This window comes from Colius striatus, chromosome 6 (assembly GCF_028858725.1).
Source record: "Colius striatus isolate bColStr4 chromosome 6, bColStr4.1.hap1, whole genome shotgun sequence".
NCBI lineage: Eukaryota > Metazoa > Chordata > Aves > Coliiformes > Coliidae > Colius > Colius striatus.
In genome coordinates, this window is record NC_084764.1 from 2897408 (window position 1) to 2915697 (window position 18290).

An 18290-nucleotide genomic window follows, 5' to 3' on the forward strand; every position below is an offset into this window, starting at 1 on the left:
AGTTTATGGCTGATGTCAGTAACATTAAGACCATTTCACAGAACCAGTCATCAGGGATTTGTCTAATATGGGGAGGCAAGCTACTGATGAAGCTGGAAATACCACCAAATCATCCAAATTCCCACCTAGAAATGTTTCCATCTGGTGCAGGAATCCCATGGCCTCTGTCTGCACTGGATGAAACCACCACTGGGAGCATTACAGAGAAACACTTGTATACACCATTAGGACCAACTCACTACTGAATGCTGTTGAGAGTACCTGGCTTATCAGGGAGAGCCCATTCCTTCTCCACATCTCTGCTGCAACCTGAGCAACCAAGACAAGACATCGCAAAGGATATTCTACTAGTAGCTCCACTTGAAATTCTTCCTAGAATTTAAAGAAGAAGAAAAAAAAAGGATTCAGCAAGAAGTCTGTTGGTGATTTTGCAAGTCCTAATGAACAAAGACACATCCACAGCTGCCCAATTAACTTGTGTGTGTGCCACCCAAATTATGGGATATTATTTCAGGCTTTTTCCTTCCCAGAGTTTAAAATATAAGAAGCATTGGGGGGGGAAAAAGGAATCTTACAGGAGAAACAAATTCATACAATCTTGAGATGGTGCCAGTCTTGCTTAATCTGACATGAAGACCTATAACAACAACAGGAAAGAGAGATCAAAATCAGTAAAGTTTCTCTTGCAACCCATTCTAAATGTCAGCTAAATCACCTACAGCTCTGGAAATTACAGGAAAAGGTGAAGTTTATTGTGGAAAAAGTTGATATTTACTTCATTTTTAAAGAAAAATAAAGATAGGATGTGTATAAAAATTATCACAACAGTTCTTACCAGTGTCATAGTGCATTATCTTATAGCTAAATCTAGTCCTTTAATGAATTATTTCAAATTGAGATGAGCACTAAACAGTATTAGCAAATTTTAATGTCACACTTATCAGCAATACCTGAATCAAGATTACAAAGCTTAACTGATGGTATCTTGGTACCAAATGATGTTATAAACAATCTACAGCTTAAGGATAGCACATGATTTCACTCCTATTCTAGACAAAGCAGCGAACACCCACTGCTGTGCTCCCTTGTATTCTGACCAGAAACCTGTCCTGCAAACATATGTCTTTTGGGAGGAGCATTTTAGAAGTCCCAAGATACTTTTTGTTGGAAAACAAGTTTGAGATAGAGCAATAATGGACATTAATTCGAGCAAGACAGACAGAAGTAGAAACAGAACCACATAAATTCAAATAGTCCAGAGAAAACTGAAGATTTCATTAAAACATGAAATCTTGGCTGACTTTCCTTTAAAAAATGTACTCCAACCTCCATGACAAATGTTTTTTCAGAGAAACTTGCCTCAGTGGGACATATGGGGAACAGCATTGCCTGATTATGAGAGGGTCAAAGGGTCAAACAACTGCTCTGTGAAAAGCTTAATCTCAATGTTTGCTGGAGTAAAGAAATAGAGATGGATGCTAAACCTAATTCACATGGCAATCAAGACAAAACACATCACCTACCAGCAAGAGTCCTAGACAGAGGTAAATGTATGCTGACAGGATCTGCAGACACTCTGTAAGGCCTGCTCTCCAGAGTATGGCCACACAGGTGAAACACTGTCTTCTCCCGTGTGCGGCCACTTGTGCTGCACCTCATCACAGCTTTATGACATTCCCGGTAGGCCCTGAGCAACAGCTCTTCCTAGAATGTACAATACATGCACAGTGTTACATTTCAAAAGCATATTTCTCACTTGTTTTCTTCTGCCAGCACCAATAGTTACTAAAAATCCACACTATATTTACTACTGTGTTTCTTAATACTGAGAAGCATGCACAGGAGTAGTGGAGCATCCATTAAAGCTAACTGAGAATACCCAGTTAGTACAAAGATTCTGCAGTCCACTTTTGCAACTATAAATGAACACCATGTGCTTCAAAACTTTAAAGCTTGACGGCAATGCCATGAACTTAATCCTCAAAACCTTGAGTTATGAGTGGGATTTTCTCCTTGTGCTTTGTCTGACATCCTGTGCTAGAAGGTTATATTCTTCTGAGACCCTAGATGAATTCTTTCAGACCCATTTTTTTGTGGAGATCAGTACTGAACAACAGTGAACTTCTTTAGAGAGCTGCTATTTACAAAGCACTCAGGAATATTCACAGAAGGCACACTGTGAGAATCACAGACAATACACTTACATCACACGCACACCACTCCTGGAACATCAAAAGAATGTTCTTGAGCTGCATCTGTATAGAAATAGCTGCTTCCCAGTCAGGGTCCACCTCAATGTGCTGACCAATCTGTCTTTTTATCTCCTCCATTCCCTGAAATGAAGGTGACAAAACACTCAAGCTGAATCCACGATCACAGGCTTAACACAACACAACATCCCATGAGCAAATACTAAGACACAGGTTGTTTAGATCCATGTAACTAAAAATGATTGATATTACCTCTACAAAGCAAACGTTAGTTTTTCACCCACCCAATAACCACAATATTGCTATGGATGATGAACAAACAAAAGTGCTGTGATCTCTTCATAACAGCATTGTTAGAAAAGGAATTATTTAAATGTACTGTACCTGCATGCAAGTCAGAATCCTTAGGAAAGAAACAAATCCTTCTAAAAAGCGCTCTCTCAGACGCTCTGTCCATACTGTGGGCTTGCTGACTAAGACATACCTGTGTCCAAAGAAAATGTTATCATCTTCTGCTCACACTTCTGTTTATGCTGCATCATCACATTACCTCACCCTCCCCATCTCAAGCTCCACTTCACATTTTCACCAAACACTAGAGTTGCTTGATGCCACTCATTCACTTTGAAACTAATCCCAAAGTATTTGGGGTCATTTGCTTTTACATTACTCAGTGCATTAGAGAAATTTGGGACCTAGAAGAGTGGAAAATGCTCTGCAAATGAGGACTATACAACTTTTTCAGAATGATACTGAACAGAAGCCAAATTCCTGTACTGCCCTGCAGGAGACACATTTTTGTTGCTGAATGCACTTGTGGTATGGAATAACATCAGCAAGAATGATCAGAAATTGTCTCTATAGAACATACTTTTGGTATTTTAAAGTTTTAAGTTTCCACTGAAAAATACAACTAATTCAGAGTTTCAGGAATTTGAGGGTTTGAGGCTTCTGGGGTTTGTTTTCAAAGCAGTTTTATCAGCAGATTCCCAAACTGAAACACCTCATCCTACTGCCCATTTTCTAGGAATCAGTCTAGTTCGGCACTTACTTGAGGTCGTATATTACTGCATACACCCGGTTCAGTTTGTCCTGACTGTAACCTTGGAAGTTGAACTTGTCATTTTTGTCTAGGTACTCTGGAAGCACTTCCAGGAGTGTCTCTGTAATGGTGGTGATTACATTTTGCTCTTCAATAAGATGTCGGGCCTTCAAGAAGAAAATGGAAACGTTTCTTCCTTAGTTTTGTAGAAGAAAACTGTCACAATATTATTTCCCTTTGAATCTAGTCTTTTTTATTAGAAATTACTGTAAGCATTTGAGAAGAGTGGGAGCTATAAAACCTCCCACAGTAGTTTGTATGAACACCACTTCTAGCAACAATCAGCCTCTTTGTTCACTCTGACAGCAATGTAACAGACATGCCTTTTTTTTCTAGGAAGATCATGTAGAAAAGCACTTCTATGTTAGTCTTTCAGGCAAGAAACACATCACCTTTAAAACCTACAGGTATACTTTCCCTCTCCCAAAGGATTTCACATATTTCACCCAGGAAAAAGATGTGTAACCTCTTATTTGGACACATGTCACCAAGTTTTTTGAAGTTACATAAGGTAACATGAACAGTGAACATTAATGCAGAGAATAATGCTGCCTAAAGCTTCTACTGATTCCTTCTATCTTCTCTAGTGAATTTTCACATAAACTCAAGCTCCTGTTTTCATATTGGCCTCAACAAATCTCAAAATCGCTCCTTTTCAACTTAGCAATGCATAAAAACTCCCTGTTGAGTACAGCAGTCTGCAAAGGTGATACTGCTGCTACTCCCAATGTACTGTGTGCTTCTCGTGGAGACAGGCTACATACCAGAGTCGGTACAGTGAACATCTGAACCGAGAGTGCTGTCACAGAGAGAACTCTGTCATGGTCATCACTGATGTACTCCTTTTGCAATGCCTTGTAATACTAGGAAAAGAGAATATTGGGGAAATTAAAGAAATAAACCCAGTGTTCACAGAAAATGTTTACTTTTAATCAGGAAGAATCATATCTCTACGTCCCTCTTCCTTTCTAATAGAAGCACTTCAAAGAACAAAACCAGCACAACGTGCTCAATGCAGCAAAGCAACTAAGTATGGGACTCATTGCTTTAATACTGAAGACAAGCACAAATTTAACTCTTCTGCCAGACTGGAACCAAAATATTTTCTTCCCTACGACCAATCTTTGCCAAGGAAAGAAATTAAATACCTGGAAAAAATGATCAATAAAGGCATCAACTCATAAAACAATTCTTCCTCCTGCAGTGAGCTGCGTGGATATTACCCAACAGCTGTCTAAAAATATGTGTGCAACGAGTAATTTAAGTCTGCCTTTGCTTAGCTGAGAAAACCATGAAGTATCAGTCATCTTTATCAGGACTAAGAAGTCTCACTCTGCAACACAAAACCCATCTGGTCTTATGTTTTGCATATTTCCTAACTCTTGTACCCAGTTTTGAAACAGAAAGACCACCTTCATTTGCAGTTCATCTGTCATTTCAAGAGGTATAAGGCATACTATCCATCCTGCATTCTAAATGAGCATATATACCTATGTGACTACAAGAAAAAACCCCATGACAGCAGAACTAACAGACTCTAGAAAGGCTGAGCTAGTTGTTGAAGCTCTACTTGCTGAAAATTCATTGTTTATATTGAAACCATTTTCAGGTTTGGAGGAAATTTTGCAAAGCCAGTAAAAACGTATGGTATAAAAAACCCTGAAATAAAATTTACCTTCACAAACTCCACAGCAAACAGTTTTTTGTATTCCATTTCCATGAAAAAACTACTGAAGATAAGTTCATGAAGAACCTTCCTTGCCCCTGTGAGAAGGCAACAGAACACACATCACTTTATTGCACTGACATGCAGCTTTTAGTAATCTAAAACCATAATTAAAAATCATGAAAGCCTTGACATGATTATAAAGCACATGAACCAAGTTGTTGCTTTTTTGGAGTGTATTTAAAACGGTGGGTAAGCATCAAGTCATTCACTCAAGCTCCATCTTGTAAAAAGATTCTTTGAAATACATAAAGAAGGGAAAATGTAGGAGTTCTATACATACCTAAACTATCAATTCTCTCAGCTATATAAACTCCACAACACAAAAACCAGAGAGAAGTGTAACTCCACCTGCATGGCATTTACTTCTACACATCTGTTACACACGTGCAAAACTACTTTGCCTCTTCACAGCTCACAGCAACAAGGATACACAAACCTTTATGAAGTTTGGCATCCCACAGCATCAACTTGCTTATGAAGCATGGCTTTTCAGATCCAGCTTCTTCCCTCAGACATATCTGACAAAAGATCTGGCGAAAGTCACCTGTAGTGATAGAACATATCCAGTTGTACCAGAATGCTTTGATAACTAACACCAAAATGAGAATTACAGAGTTTTGTTCTTTAAAGGAAAGAATGCACTTCAGTATGGATTGGTTTTTAACAGTATGTTTTCTCTCAGTGAACACACTCTCACATACTCTTCCCTTATTAATTTCTTCCTATTTAATATTCTTCCCTACTTTAATAAAGCCAGTGATGCAGAAGAGTATTGAGAAGTGAAAAGCATTTAGGCAGTTTTGCAAAGCAAATCCGTAAGAAGAATTCACCGTGTCAGCACAAAATGCAGAGGCTAGACAAGTCTACACTGGTCCCTGCCTTGGAAGCCAGTCTTTTGTACAATCTCAGAACATTATTTTTCACTTCCTTGCACCTATCAGAAAATACAGTAGTTGCTGAAACAAGTTATCAGCATCATCCATGGGTTAGTAATGTAACAGCTCATGTCTGAATGTTACTGATTTCCAAAGGAAAAGTGGAGTGTCATCACTGAAAAATAACCAGTATTGAATACTTCTTGATCTATTTCCACCACTTCAAGTGAATCAGGGAAAGAACAGGAACCAGCAAGCCACCAATAAGTTCCAGTTGAGTGCAGAACACCAAGCTCTTAATGTAGATATATAATTCAGAAGAACAAGGAGAGGAATGTTAAGAGTTCAAGGTTACAAAAGAGGCTGAAGCAGATCAACAGATTTACAAACCACCTGCATAAGCAGCGAGTGGAGCTTAATCTGTGCATATCTGCATGGTGAAAGAAGTGTTATAATGGCTTTACTTTGGCAAAACACTGGTATGACAGAATCCTTTTGGTTGAAAAAGTCCTTAAAGGTTGTCAAGTCCTCATAAGATCTGTTCTCTCCTCTGGACACGCTCCAGCACCTCAATGTCCTTCTTGTAGTGAGGGGCCCAGAACGGAACACAACACTCGAGGTGCAGCCTCACCAGTGCTGAGAACAGGGGGACAATCCCTGCCCTGGTCCTGCTGGCTACACTATTTCTGATACAAGCCAGGATGCTATTGGCTTTCTTGGCCACCTGGGCACACTGTGCCTGCTCATATTCAGACATCTCTCAACCAATGCCCCCGGGTCCTTTTCCACCATGCAGCTCTTCCCCAAGCCTGTAGCACTGCATGGGGTGAAAAACAGGAACAGAAATAACAACTACATTGATTCAGAAGTCTTCTTTAAAGCCACAAGCATCATCAGACACCAGCACAATGTTTAAAAGCTTAAAATAGACTTTCCACTACTGGACAGACTTCTAAATTAAGGCATTTGTTTGTTTCACTGACACTAATTAATCACAGCTATCAAAACCGAAGCAGGAGTTCACTCAAGGAAATGATGTGTTTTCACTGATGGAAATGTTCTGCTGCTTTCCACCAGCACTAGGCAGAGCAGCTTTTAAGCAAAGAAGTCACTGAGACAGGGCATGTGATGCTGAAAATGAGAATAACAAAACTTGTAGGGGAGCAGAGCTCAAGCAGGGGAAGACATTTATTTCAACAAGGAGGAACAGAAAAGTATTGCTATCTATAACCATGCTGCTGGAAATCAGCACAGACTACTGTATTACTTACTAATTAGGAGGAACATGAGAGCATTTTAACAAGAGATTATCACATACAACAGATACTACTGAAGACTTTTTCAGAAAGACTCAGTCATTCAAATACTGCCATGGCATTATCACAGCAAATATCAGTTATGCTTACTTGAATAGCTCATGAGTTTGTTCAGCCAAGACCCAAGGCGCAAGGCAAACTTCTGGTGAGCCATGACATCAGCATGCAGAACCTCCACGTGAAGTGGTCGTTGGGAAACATTTTCAGAATGCCTCTAGGAGTCAGGTAAATATTAGTAGACATAAAATAAAGATAATATAAAATCTCATAGTTGTCTTTACCACCTATTACCTCTCGCAAGCAAGAACAGCTCATATCAGTGTGACATTTTCATGTAGAAGATACCTATCTATCTCTACCAAATGTGGAGGGGCAAATTGAGTTTCAAAAAGTTCACAGGTAGATTATAAAAGGATGGAAGTACTAAGATAAAGGCAAATTAGTTTTAAGTATTATATGATGTGTTTGCTCTTCAGATGAGAAAAACCTTTCTGAAATTTACCTTGATTTCTTCTTTTGCTTCCTGACAAGAGACATAACGTCCTGCCTTAACAGCTCTACGACCCTGTTTGAAGAGAGTATTGAGCATGAGACCAAGATACAATATATGAAATCAAACCAACTTGTCATAAGCCTGATCCTTGCTATGTTTTCTCATACATAAAAGAAAGACAGGGTTCAACATCACTCCTGGTGCTTCCAGACATCCAGAACTTCAATATCTTCAGAAAAAATCTCTTCTAACTAAATTAACAATGACACAATGAAGTGAAGCCTGTGCATCTTAGTGTCATTAGGTGAGGAAAATTCACACACAAATTAAACAAATTAAAACATATGAGAGGGATTTCTGCAGAATACTTTAAATCCAACCCAGATCAGCTTTCTTCCTAGCACAAAGTACACTCGTCTTGAATTGCTTCTGTACAATCTTTCCTACTATTTCTCACTTCCATGAAATATGAGGCTATATTACAAGCATGAGTTTGATAGTTCTTTCAGTAAAGCCAACAACAGGTCCGGCTTAGACCTCAGATTCCACTCAAAGAAAAACAGAGGCATGGACTTCCAAAACAAGGTCTCCACACAGCAGAATTTCACACAAGAAGACATGAAGTAGCTGTGTGTTGTGGAACTGTTATAATTAAATCAATGTAATCCAGCTCTGTGCTGTAGCAGGTGCTATGTAAAACAAAAAAGTTTGATCAACTCTGGAGCTAAAATTAGGTTTCAATGAAAGAAACCATCATAATGGAAGCTATTAAAAGTTACTCTATAAGCATGCATGTATGTAAGTTACAAAACCTGCAACTGAAGGACAAGACTTGGAACTACATAAGACCGACAGACACTACTAACTAAATACAACTAAACTTTCATTACTTGGAACAAGGAGAAAGGCAAAAAGAAAACACAGGTTTTACAGATTAAAAAAGGATTCTAATATTAGTCAGTTGGTTTGTAAGTAAATATAGAACAAATATGTGTACAGCTATACACAAAAGCTTCTCCACGTGCAAACACTTAAGTTTTGTACTTTGTGAGGTAAAAAAAAAGGGCTGCAATTAAAAGAAATCAAATACTGATCATGGAGGGGGGTTCACAGAATGGTAGGGGTTGGAAGGGACCTTTAGAGATCATCTAATCCAACCCCCTACATTTCTGATTAAATATGACTGAACATGCCTATTGCTGACTTGTCTATTTTTCAGACAAACACTACCCCATTAAAAGATTAATCTCAGCTGAGAAGAAAAGGTAAAGGAAATATGCAAAACATGAAAGGAACAACTTGAGATAAACCAGCAATTCCCTTTCTCAGGAAGCTGAGATCTTCTCCTGAAGAAAAAAAATGACACACTTCAGAATTTTATTGAAAGGAGCATTGATGAGGGGTTCCTCTGCAACAGGCTTTTCTTTCTCCTCAAGCTCCAGCATCCCAGAAACAATGACTCTGTGATGAACAGATTATAGTAGCACTTCTTAACAATTAAAAAGTCATTTTCTCCCACGTTCAGAATGCACCAACCTCTTTATCTATGGCAGTGGTATGCAACTGGGCTTCACCAAGTTCGCAGCCCAGTGCCCTTTGCAGGCTATAGATGACGTGATCGTAAGAATGATGTTCATCATTGAAAAGGACACAGTAGTAGCTGTCTACCTTCTCTCTGCTGGGAAAAACACAACATACCACACATGAACAAAAATCAATTTGTAAATAATGTCCTACTCCCTGAATAATTGGGCAGTGCCCCTATAATCTTCCAGGATACCTGTCCCTGCTTCCACTGCCTGTGCATTTCCTTCTTGCCCTTGAGTGTGGCCAGCATTCATGTATGCCACTGTCTTGCCTTTCTTTCATCATTTCTTACAGCCAGGGATCAAGAGCTCTCGTGCTCTATGGAAAGCATCCTTAAGTATCTGCCAGCTCTGTTCTGCTTCCTTGTACCTAAGGGCAGTTTCCTACTAACTCCTTAAAGAGTTGGAAGTTTGCTTTCCTAAAATCCACAGTCATAAAATCACAAAATAGTTTAGGTTGGAAAAGAACTTAAGATCACAAAGTCCAACCGTTAACCCAGCACTGCCATGTCCACCACTAAACTGTACTCCCGAACACCACATCTGCACATCTTCTGAATATTTCCAGGGACCATGACTCAATCACTTCCCTGGGCAGTCTGTTCCAATGTTTAATAATCCATTTGGTGGGGAAAAAAAAAATCCTATTACCTAATCTAAACCTCCCCAAGCTTCTCCTCACCCATATCCCTCAGGACTGCAAACTCCACCAGTATCCCATCACTGCAGGCCAAGTTACCTCCAATCTTGACATCCCCAATCAGCTCACCTGTGCTGGTGGCCAATAGGTACAGCATCAGTTCCCTCCAATAGAGCTACCAACTGTCTGTCTTAAGAAGTTACTCTCAGTGCATTCCACAAGGTTATCTCTTGAGAACCCACCTCCTGAACTGGTAGGATGACTACACCCTTGCAGCGCACGCTGCTGCACAAACTGTCGTGTCACACCCTGGCTGACACACCACGCTCTATCTGGGCTCCCTAGGCTGCTTTTTATAGGCATAACGGTAGTCAGAGTTGCCCCATCAGTATGTCCTGTGAGAGGTGGTCTCTCCACTGCCCTGGCATTTCCCTGGCTCAGGAAAATCCTCTGTGCATGAAGCTCTGCTGCAGACTGGGACAGCTCTGGAGCAGCTCCCCTTGGCATCTGATGGAGCACAGACACATGCTACTCTTCCCATCAGTATTTTCTTTATATAACTAAGTCAACCATGTTACAGTGCTGTTTCCAGAGGTTTTCACAGTGAGATGTTAGCATAAGAGAAAGTCTCTACCTAATTGTGAGCTCAGGAGGCAGCTCCTTCTCTTCTTCCCATATAAGCATCTCTACGATGTACTTTATCACGGAGGGAAAGACTCTCCTAGAGTGCTCCATAATTTCTTCATTCAACGGACATTCAGAATCCTGTAAAACAGGAGATAACACTAATATGGGGGAAAAAAATTAAAAGGATTGGTAGAATAACTTATTCATATATTTCTTTCAGGAAATGTTCCTTTTCCTGTGAGCTGATGTATCTCCCATTTACCCAAATAAAGATCATTAAACCATCTACATCACATAACACTATTAATCCATTCCACAACCATTTAAGCAGGGGAGGAATTAAGGCTGTAAATGAAGAAAGTCAGTAGCAAATTTGCATGTAAGAATGAAGCAATCAATATTCAGGTACAAGACACAGATACACTGTGAAAAAAGGGCTTTAATCCAAAGGCCATAATGACCTTTCCACATAACATCTTCCCTTCAGCTTATGCACATATAAATTGTATATAATACTGTTATTAATGGTATCAAATCCAGTCATTTCATATACAAATATGACACAGGAACAGAGGCTGATACTGTCTAGTTACACAGTTTCCTTTCATTTTAGTATCACACAAACTGCCTGCAAAATCTGAGTATCTACGTGTTTGCCAGAGTGAGAAAAGATGAGAAACAAAGATGCTTTTCATGCTAAAAGCTTTTCACTTTAAGCAAAGTTCTTACTTCTTTTGCAGAATCTGATGCTCCAGGTTGATGTTTAGTACACAGTGGTCCAGCTTTCCATGCCTCTGTATCCCCACAGTCACAAAATCCACCTCCAGTGGAGCTATGCATCTGTAAAAAACCATGTATTTCAGTCACAAAGCATGCACATCAAAAGCAAGAGAAAAAACAGAAATGTGCATTATCCAAGCCAAACATGGGTATAAACACCTACTTACCAAACACAAGAGGCACTGCAAAACCAAGGGACTTGCCACATCTTTTAATTTTTAGATAGAAAGAGACTTAACAGAGGAAAGGGGAGGAAAAAATGTCAGCTTTTTGAGCAGAACATAAAGGGGGAAACAGCTGCTGCTGCAGAGAAGTGTGCAGGTCTTCAACTCAACTAGAAAGTACATGGAAAAGTCTATGACTGATGAACAAGCACTTCATAAAATGCAAAGTAATATTTCCTGGGTTTATTAGCACAGATTATGGCAGAAGTGCCTAATGCTTTCTTTACAAATTACTTGGGAAAGTTTTAAACTAATCCAAAGAATATGTTCACATTAACCAGACATCAGTACCCCCACTTCTAATCAAAGAAAGTGAGACAGAACCTGCACCTAGATACATTCCTGCAACTTCAGCTTTGTGTTACACCTCAGAAAAGTGCAAATTCTGACCCTTCCTTTTGGCTGAATGTTCAGACAACACCCAAGCAAAAATGTTTAGCTTACTCCAAACCCCCAGTCCTAAAATGATTACAAATCCACTACATGACCTAAAAAACAGACACTCAAAAAGCTGATATTTACTTGAAATGTTTTAAAATAACCTGTTCTAATTAGATGTACTTCAAGCAGGAGTTTGGGCAAGGTGACCTCCTTAGGTCCCTTCCAATCTAAATTATTCTATGAATCCATAAAAAGCATAATCTGCATTCTTCAGATTGCATCTTTAAAATGCAAACACAACAAATTTGCTCCTATCTAACCATCTGTTTCCATGGCTGGTGTTTTGCCTGAAGAAGTCACCGAAAAACAAGGAAAGGACAACAGTTTCTTAGCCCAACTGTGATCCCAAATTGCTCTGTAAATCAGTATTGTCTATTGTCACAGAATCACAGAGTTGTTTCATTTGGAAACGACCTTCAAGATCAAGTCCATCCACTAACCTCACACAGCCAAATCCACCACTGAATCGTGTCCCTCAGGACCTCATCTTTTCCCTGGTCTTCATCTTACCTCCCTGCAAACTGTGTGCTTGCATGAGTGTGGACATGGAAGTCATACTAGCATTATCCAAGTAGTTCTGTATGTTTTTGAATGACTACTTACAATACATTTTCATATCAGAATACAAAGACTTATACAGAGGGGCAGAATTTTAGTCTCAGTTCATTTTGACATTGCTAAGACCTTCTTCCAAACTCTCACTGAAACATATCCACTTCAAGGGATTTTATGACCAACTGATAACACAAGCAAGACAAATCTCTTTAGTGGATGTCATGTCAAACAATACAAGGAATAGCTGAAAAAAACCACCCTAGCCCACTTTTTGGTCATGAAAGATAATGAAATTGAATACATGTTTCAGCACATTGCCTGTTGCAGCAGAGTTAGTCCAGCTTTAAAAATGACACTTAATATATTGTTTTCCCTTTCTGCTTTCAAGGCTGTGGAAATGAGAGTTCTCAGTGGAGAGGGCAGGCAAAAAAAGGGAGCCTGGGAAAGAAAGGGTAGATGACAGTTTAGACAGTAAGTTAGCTAAGAATTATTTGCAAGATCCTTCTTCAATTACATCATGAGAATCTCTCAAAGACAACATAGATTTGGCTCAAAGAGAACCAAAAGGATATCAGAAAGATGGTCCAGTTCTAGAACAAGTTCTTAGTAAAAAACTGATGCTCTACATTTGTTTTAACTTAATCATAGTCCTCACTAAGCACAAAGTAGTTTGTGAAAATCTAAATGCAGGAAGAGGGTGGAAGTATAAAGACAATTTTCCTCTTTAAAGTAAAAATTACTAATGGCTTATATGTAGTTTATTACAGCCTCAAAAAGTCATCTGTAAAGCTACACAATGAGTTTCTTAACATAAGGTTTTCCTACCTTGTACCGGTGGTTCTTGTGAATGCTATTCTGGAAGCAATCCATACAGAGCACACAAGTTGGATCAACTGCACAGTCTCTGCAACAAAAATGATAAGTGGAACTCTTTGGAAAACAAACATATGGAGTTTTCATGCACAAAACTAAACGTCACTCAGAGAAAGAAAAAGGTAGAGATTAAAATAGATTCAAAGCATAAAAACACCCACTCCTCCACGTGATTGAAAAGACAAAATACAAACCTGTCAGGTTTCAACCCCATACTTGAACCTGTTACATTGGATTCTATCAGAAACATGCTTCATTTCCACTTTCAAGACTTGCTGCTAACTTATTTCTGGTTTTGCCAAGAATGAGCAGCTATTAAAAAGCACAACAACTCTGCAGTAACCTTTCTGCTACACTCAGTTTCTTTTAAACCAGCCACAGGTTAAAAATTAAGGGGAATTCCTTTATGAAATAAGCCAAAGAACATATACTTGGAAATTTAATTTCAACTATTCCAATCATGCACTCAAATGTCTTAAACTACAGAATCACATTCATGGGTAATCTAATTCCATTTTCTTCTATGTTCCACACACATCTGCAGGCTTTACACTGCCTTTTTCCTCTAAAACATGATCACTCTTTGTTCTTTAAATGGTGTTTCATTCTATACAAAATGTGGATGACAATATATCAAGTTTTTTGGTTTACACCATTGTTCAACATCTAGCTCAAGCCTCTTTTACAATACAAGCAAATCAGTATGGTAATACTGACTACAGAGTGAACTTCCTTCCAAACCTTTGGATGACAAATATCACTTGAGCAATTTAATACCTCACTAACATTAATTTCTCACCATGTATCTACTATAAGGTGAATTAAAAAGAAAGAAATCAAGCAGCCAGAAGTTGATAGATATGAAAGACATACCATGACATGAGCAATGACTGGTCAGCAGCACAACTACTCTTATGAAACCACTTTGCTGCAGATTCTCACGTGGGAACGTTCGTGATAATACACTTTCATTCTTACCTGCAGGAGTATGTTGTCTCTCCTCCTTTGAACACCTTCCCACAGATCTGGGAGGTTCCACTGTGTTGTAGTTTCTCGAGGAATATATCTGGGTCTTCCCCAAACAAATAACATTCTAGGGGGTATAATATTGCTGCCTGGACCATTTCTTCTTGTTTCTCCAGCAAGGGGTCCATTTCAGCTGAGTAAATATTTGGCACGTGTTTTGCCAAGCACTGTAAAAATGTAGCTTGGAAGTTGAATCTTTCATCACACCACTGCAAGAAATGGTTAAACATAAACATGGATGAATATACATGAATACATAAAATGGGATTAAGCACTTCTACTGTGAACCCAGCACTCTTTCCCACATCAGAAGCCAGTTCTGCAAGGAATAAAACCCAAGAAAAGGTGGTTTCCCAAGAATTTCCCTGCTGTTTGCTTTTCAGTAGCCACCATAGTAACCTCTGTTCCCTTAAAGTCTTCTACTAAACCACTCTGAGGCAAGAGTTGGCAAATGCTATGCTGCTGTAGAGAAACCCTTGCACTAATTAATTTTCAACTACATGCTTCCCAACAGGCCAGCCAATACACAAATCCTGATGCCTGTTCAGCTGTTGACAAATGCTAAGAGCAGCAGCAGGCTTCTCTGTCTTAGCTGGGAAATAAGTTTGAGATCCATTCCTTAGCCTGTTGATAGTCATAAAGCAAGCAGCAACTTAATGGTCTTTGGAATCATTACCCTTCAGTAAAATCTAGTTGAAACTGGTCATCAGGGTGCAATAGTTACCGTGGGAGAAAGAAACTCACCTCAGTGTCCTTGGGAAACCAGACTAAAATGCAACTTGGTATTTATCAGACAATTAATAAAAGTACTTGTGTTTTGACTTGAGGTTCTTAAAACCCTAATTTTACTTGGAACTACTCTATTTCTCTGAACAGTTCTCCCCAATTACCCTATTTCTGTCCTTTAAATCTGAATATTCTTTCTTCTTATTCTCGTTAGCTAGAACTACTTTTAGTTTTCCCCCATTGCAAATCAGATAACAACTTTACCCATCAAGGCTCCTAAAGACAACCTCCTCTCATACACAACCTTGACTTATGCCCAAAAACTTATCTTTGTACGAAAAAATATGTATACCACTTCAGAAATAGCTCTAATTCTGAAGTGAACCTCCTCTGGCAAAGCAACCACCAAAGACTCTGGATTGAGAGAAAGCTCGAAGAAATACCCTATACAACTTCTTTAGAAGATGAAAAAGCACATCACGTTATGTTAAAGACAAAAAAAACCCTGATTTCTGACTTAAAATGAAGTCTACATCAATGGAATTGATGGATTGTCCCCCAGAATTGACAGAGGTAAGGGATTAAGTCATAGATCTGTAAGATCAGGTCCCTAGCTAGATTAGAACAGTGTGTGGAAAAACAAACGAAGCTGGGACACAGGCAGTCCAAAGCACTGCAGTTCCAGTTCTAGGAAAGCCAGATGTGCAAACATTACATAGAGATTGTGTATTTGTTTTCTGAGAAACTGTACATCTTCCTAATGTAGGCAAGTACAAAAACTGTCTATTTACAAAACCTAAACATGAGAAACCATGTTGAAACACTCTAGATGAACAGTAACATCCATTACCCAAAACTAATCTGTTAAAGCAGATTTGTTCCACATTGTAGTGACTCTAAACACTTGCTTTATGGCTTTAATAAGACATGCTACACTTCTAATAAGTTCAGCTTTAGCCTGAGGCTTCTACTGATATTTTGGCCATCAATGTTCCTTAGCACTATCCTTAGGTAGCCCATTGCTTCATTTATTACCATGACCCATGAACTCAAAGTTACGTAAGAAAATGCATGGCAAACATGGATGGAAAAGAGAAGCCATGGATAACGTGGTCAAGCAGGAGAGCAAATCTGTCCTCAAACTACCATAGAATACCCTTAATTTATAAGTGCAGGTTGACCAGTCTAATCAGATTTCTTCAATCACAAAGCATTTTGTGATTCAAAAACCCAAGGGTGCTGAAGGAGCTCCTGAGAGTGCTCACCCAGCCACCCTCCATCATCTACCAGCAGCCCTGGCTCACCAGGGAGCTCCCAGAGGACTGGAGGCTGGCAAATGTAACACTCATCTACAAGATGGGCCAGAAGGAGGACCCTGGGAACTTCAGCCCTGTCAGCCTGACCTCAGTGCTGGGAAATGTTATGGAGCAGATCATCCTGAGCACCACCATGAGGCACATACAGGATAACCAAGGGTTCAGGTCCTGTTTGATCAATCTGATTGCTTTCTATGACAAAGATGATTTGCTTAGTGGCCAAGGGGAAGCCTGGGGATGTATCTTCCTGGACTTTAGTAAGGCCTTTGATGCAGTCTCCCACAACATTCTTCTGGGGAAACTGGCTGCCCAGGACTTGGATGGACATACTCTGTGATGGGTGGAAAACTGGCTGGATAGTCAGGCCCAGAGAGTGGTGGAGAGTGGAGTTAAATCCAGTTGTCAGCCATCACCAGTGGTGGTCCCTGGGGCTCAGTGCTGGGGCCTGCTCCATTTAACATCTTTATCAATTATCTGGATGAGGGCATCAAGTGCTCCCTCAGCAACTTTGCTGACAAACTGTGCAGAAGTATAGACCTGCCTGAGGACAGGAAGGCTCTTCAGAGAGAGCTGGACAAGCTGGAGTGATGGACTGAGGCCAGTTGTATGAGGTTCAACAATGCCAAGTGCCAGGTCTGGCACTTGGGCCACAACCACCCCAGGCAGCACCACGTGCTTGGGAATGCATGGCTGGAAAGCAGTCCAGCAGAAAAGGAGCTGGGGGTGTTAGTTGACAGTGGCTGAACATGAGCCAGGTGCCCAGGTGACCAAGAAGGCCAATGGCATTCTGGTTTGTATCAGAAATAGTGTGACCATCAAGGACAAGGAAGTGATTGTCCCCTTGTACTCAGCACTATTGAGACCACAACTCAAATACTGTGTCCAGTTCTGGGCCCCTCACTGCAAGAAGAATGTTGAGGCACTGGAGCGCGTCCAGAGATGGGCAACAGAGCTGGTGAAGGGTCTGGAGAACAAGTCTTATGAGAAGCAGCTGAGGGAGCTCGGGATATTTAGCCTGGAGAAGGCTGAGAGCAGATACAATCACTCTCTACAGCTGCCTGAAAGAGAGTTGTAGTGAAGTGGGGGTTGACCTCTCCAGTAATGACTGACAGGACATGAGGAAATGGCCTCAAGTTGCACTAAGGGAGGCTCAGAGTGGACATTAGGAACAACTTTTTCATTGAGAGGGTTGTTAGACACTGGCACAGGCTGCCTGGGGAGGTGGTGGAGTCCCTATCTCTGAAGATATTGAAAAGATGCAAAGCTGAGGTGCTGAGGAACATGGTTTAGTGGTGGGTTTGGCGGTGTGTGGTCAGTGGTTGGACTCAGTCTTAAAGGACTTTTCCAACTAAATGATTCTATGATCTATGCACGTAATACATACACATTCTGTATACATATACATACACACACTCAAACACATAGGTATGTATTTATTTTCACATATTCACACTGCTAAGGAACAAAAGGGCAAGAAAACAGATGAGCTGCCTGCCTTTTTACTTTAATTGTCTGGATTTTCAGCTACCTAGTAGTTAAAAAGATATGCTCACCTTGGGGCAAAAAGAAACCAAATTGTAAAAAGCAACTGAAAATTAAATCTAAATGTATCAAATACTTCTAAAACAACACTTCAAAAAGGAAAATATCACATTTAGCTGGGGGTTCTCAGAAAGATATGAAATTGTAAGAGGTAACAAAGCTGAATTCCTCAATCACACGTGTGTAATTTTTATAGATTGGCTTTAAGATGAGTGGCTGTCAGTTCTGT

General features: G+C 39.9%; 1 protein-coding gene across 5 annotated transcripts in view; it reads right to left on the minus strand.

Annotated features, from left to right (window-relative positions):
• The window catches only part of UBR1 (ubiquitin protein ligase E3 component n-recognin 1), a 56614-nt gene that overhangs the window by 31261 nt on the left and 7063 nt on the right, over positions 1–18290 (minus strand). For 3 of the 5 annotated variants that reach the window (XM_061997597.1, XM_061997595.1, XM_061997598.1), the window contains exons 2-17: positions 14430–14686; positions 13404–13482; positions 11308–11418; positions 10586–10716; positions 9262–9403; positions 7735–7797; positions 7323–7446; positions 5478–5585; positions 4988–5076; positions 4077–4175; positions 3262–3419; positions 2595–2694; positions 2205–2333; positions 1524–1704; positions 576–637; positions 262–372 (exon numbers count right to left, since the gene is read on the minus strand). In XM_061997597.1, the coding sequence (XP_061853581.1) occupies positions 262–372; positions 576–637; positions 1524–1704; positions 2205–2333; positions 2595–2694; positions 3262–3419; positions 4077–4175; positions 4988–5076; positions 5478–5585; positions 7323–7446; positions 7735–7797; positions 9262–9403; positions 10586–10716; positions 11308–11418; positions 13404–13482; positions 14430–14686 (1944 nt within the window). Of the gene's footprint in view, positions 1–261; positions 373–575; positions 638–1523; positions 1705–2204; positions 2334–2594; positions 2695–3261; positions 3420–4076; positions 4176–4987; positions 5077–5477; positions 5586–7322; positions 7447–7734; positions 7798–9261; positions 9404–10585; positions 10717–11307; positions 11419–13403; positions 13483–14429; positions 14687–18290 lie in introns of those variants that run through there. The other 2 variants (XM_061997596.1, XM_061997599.1) reach the window with 2 other exon arrangements.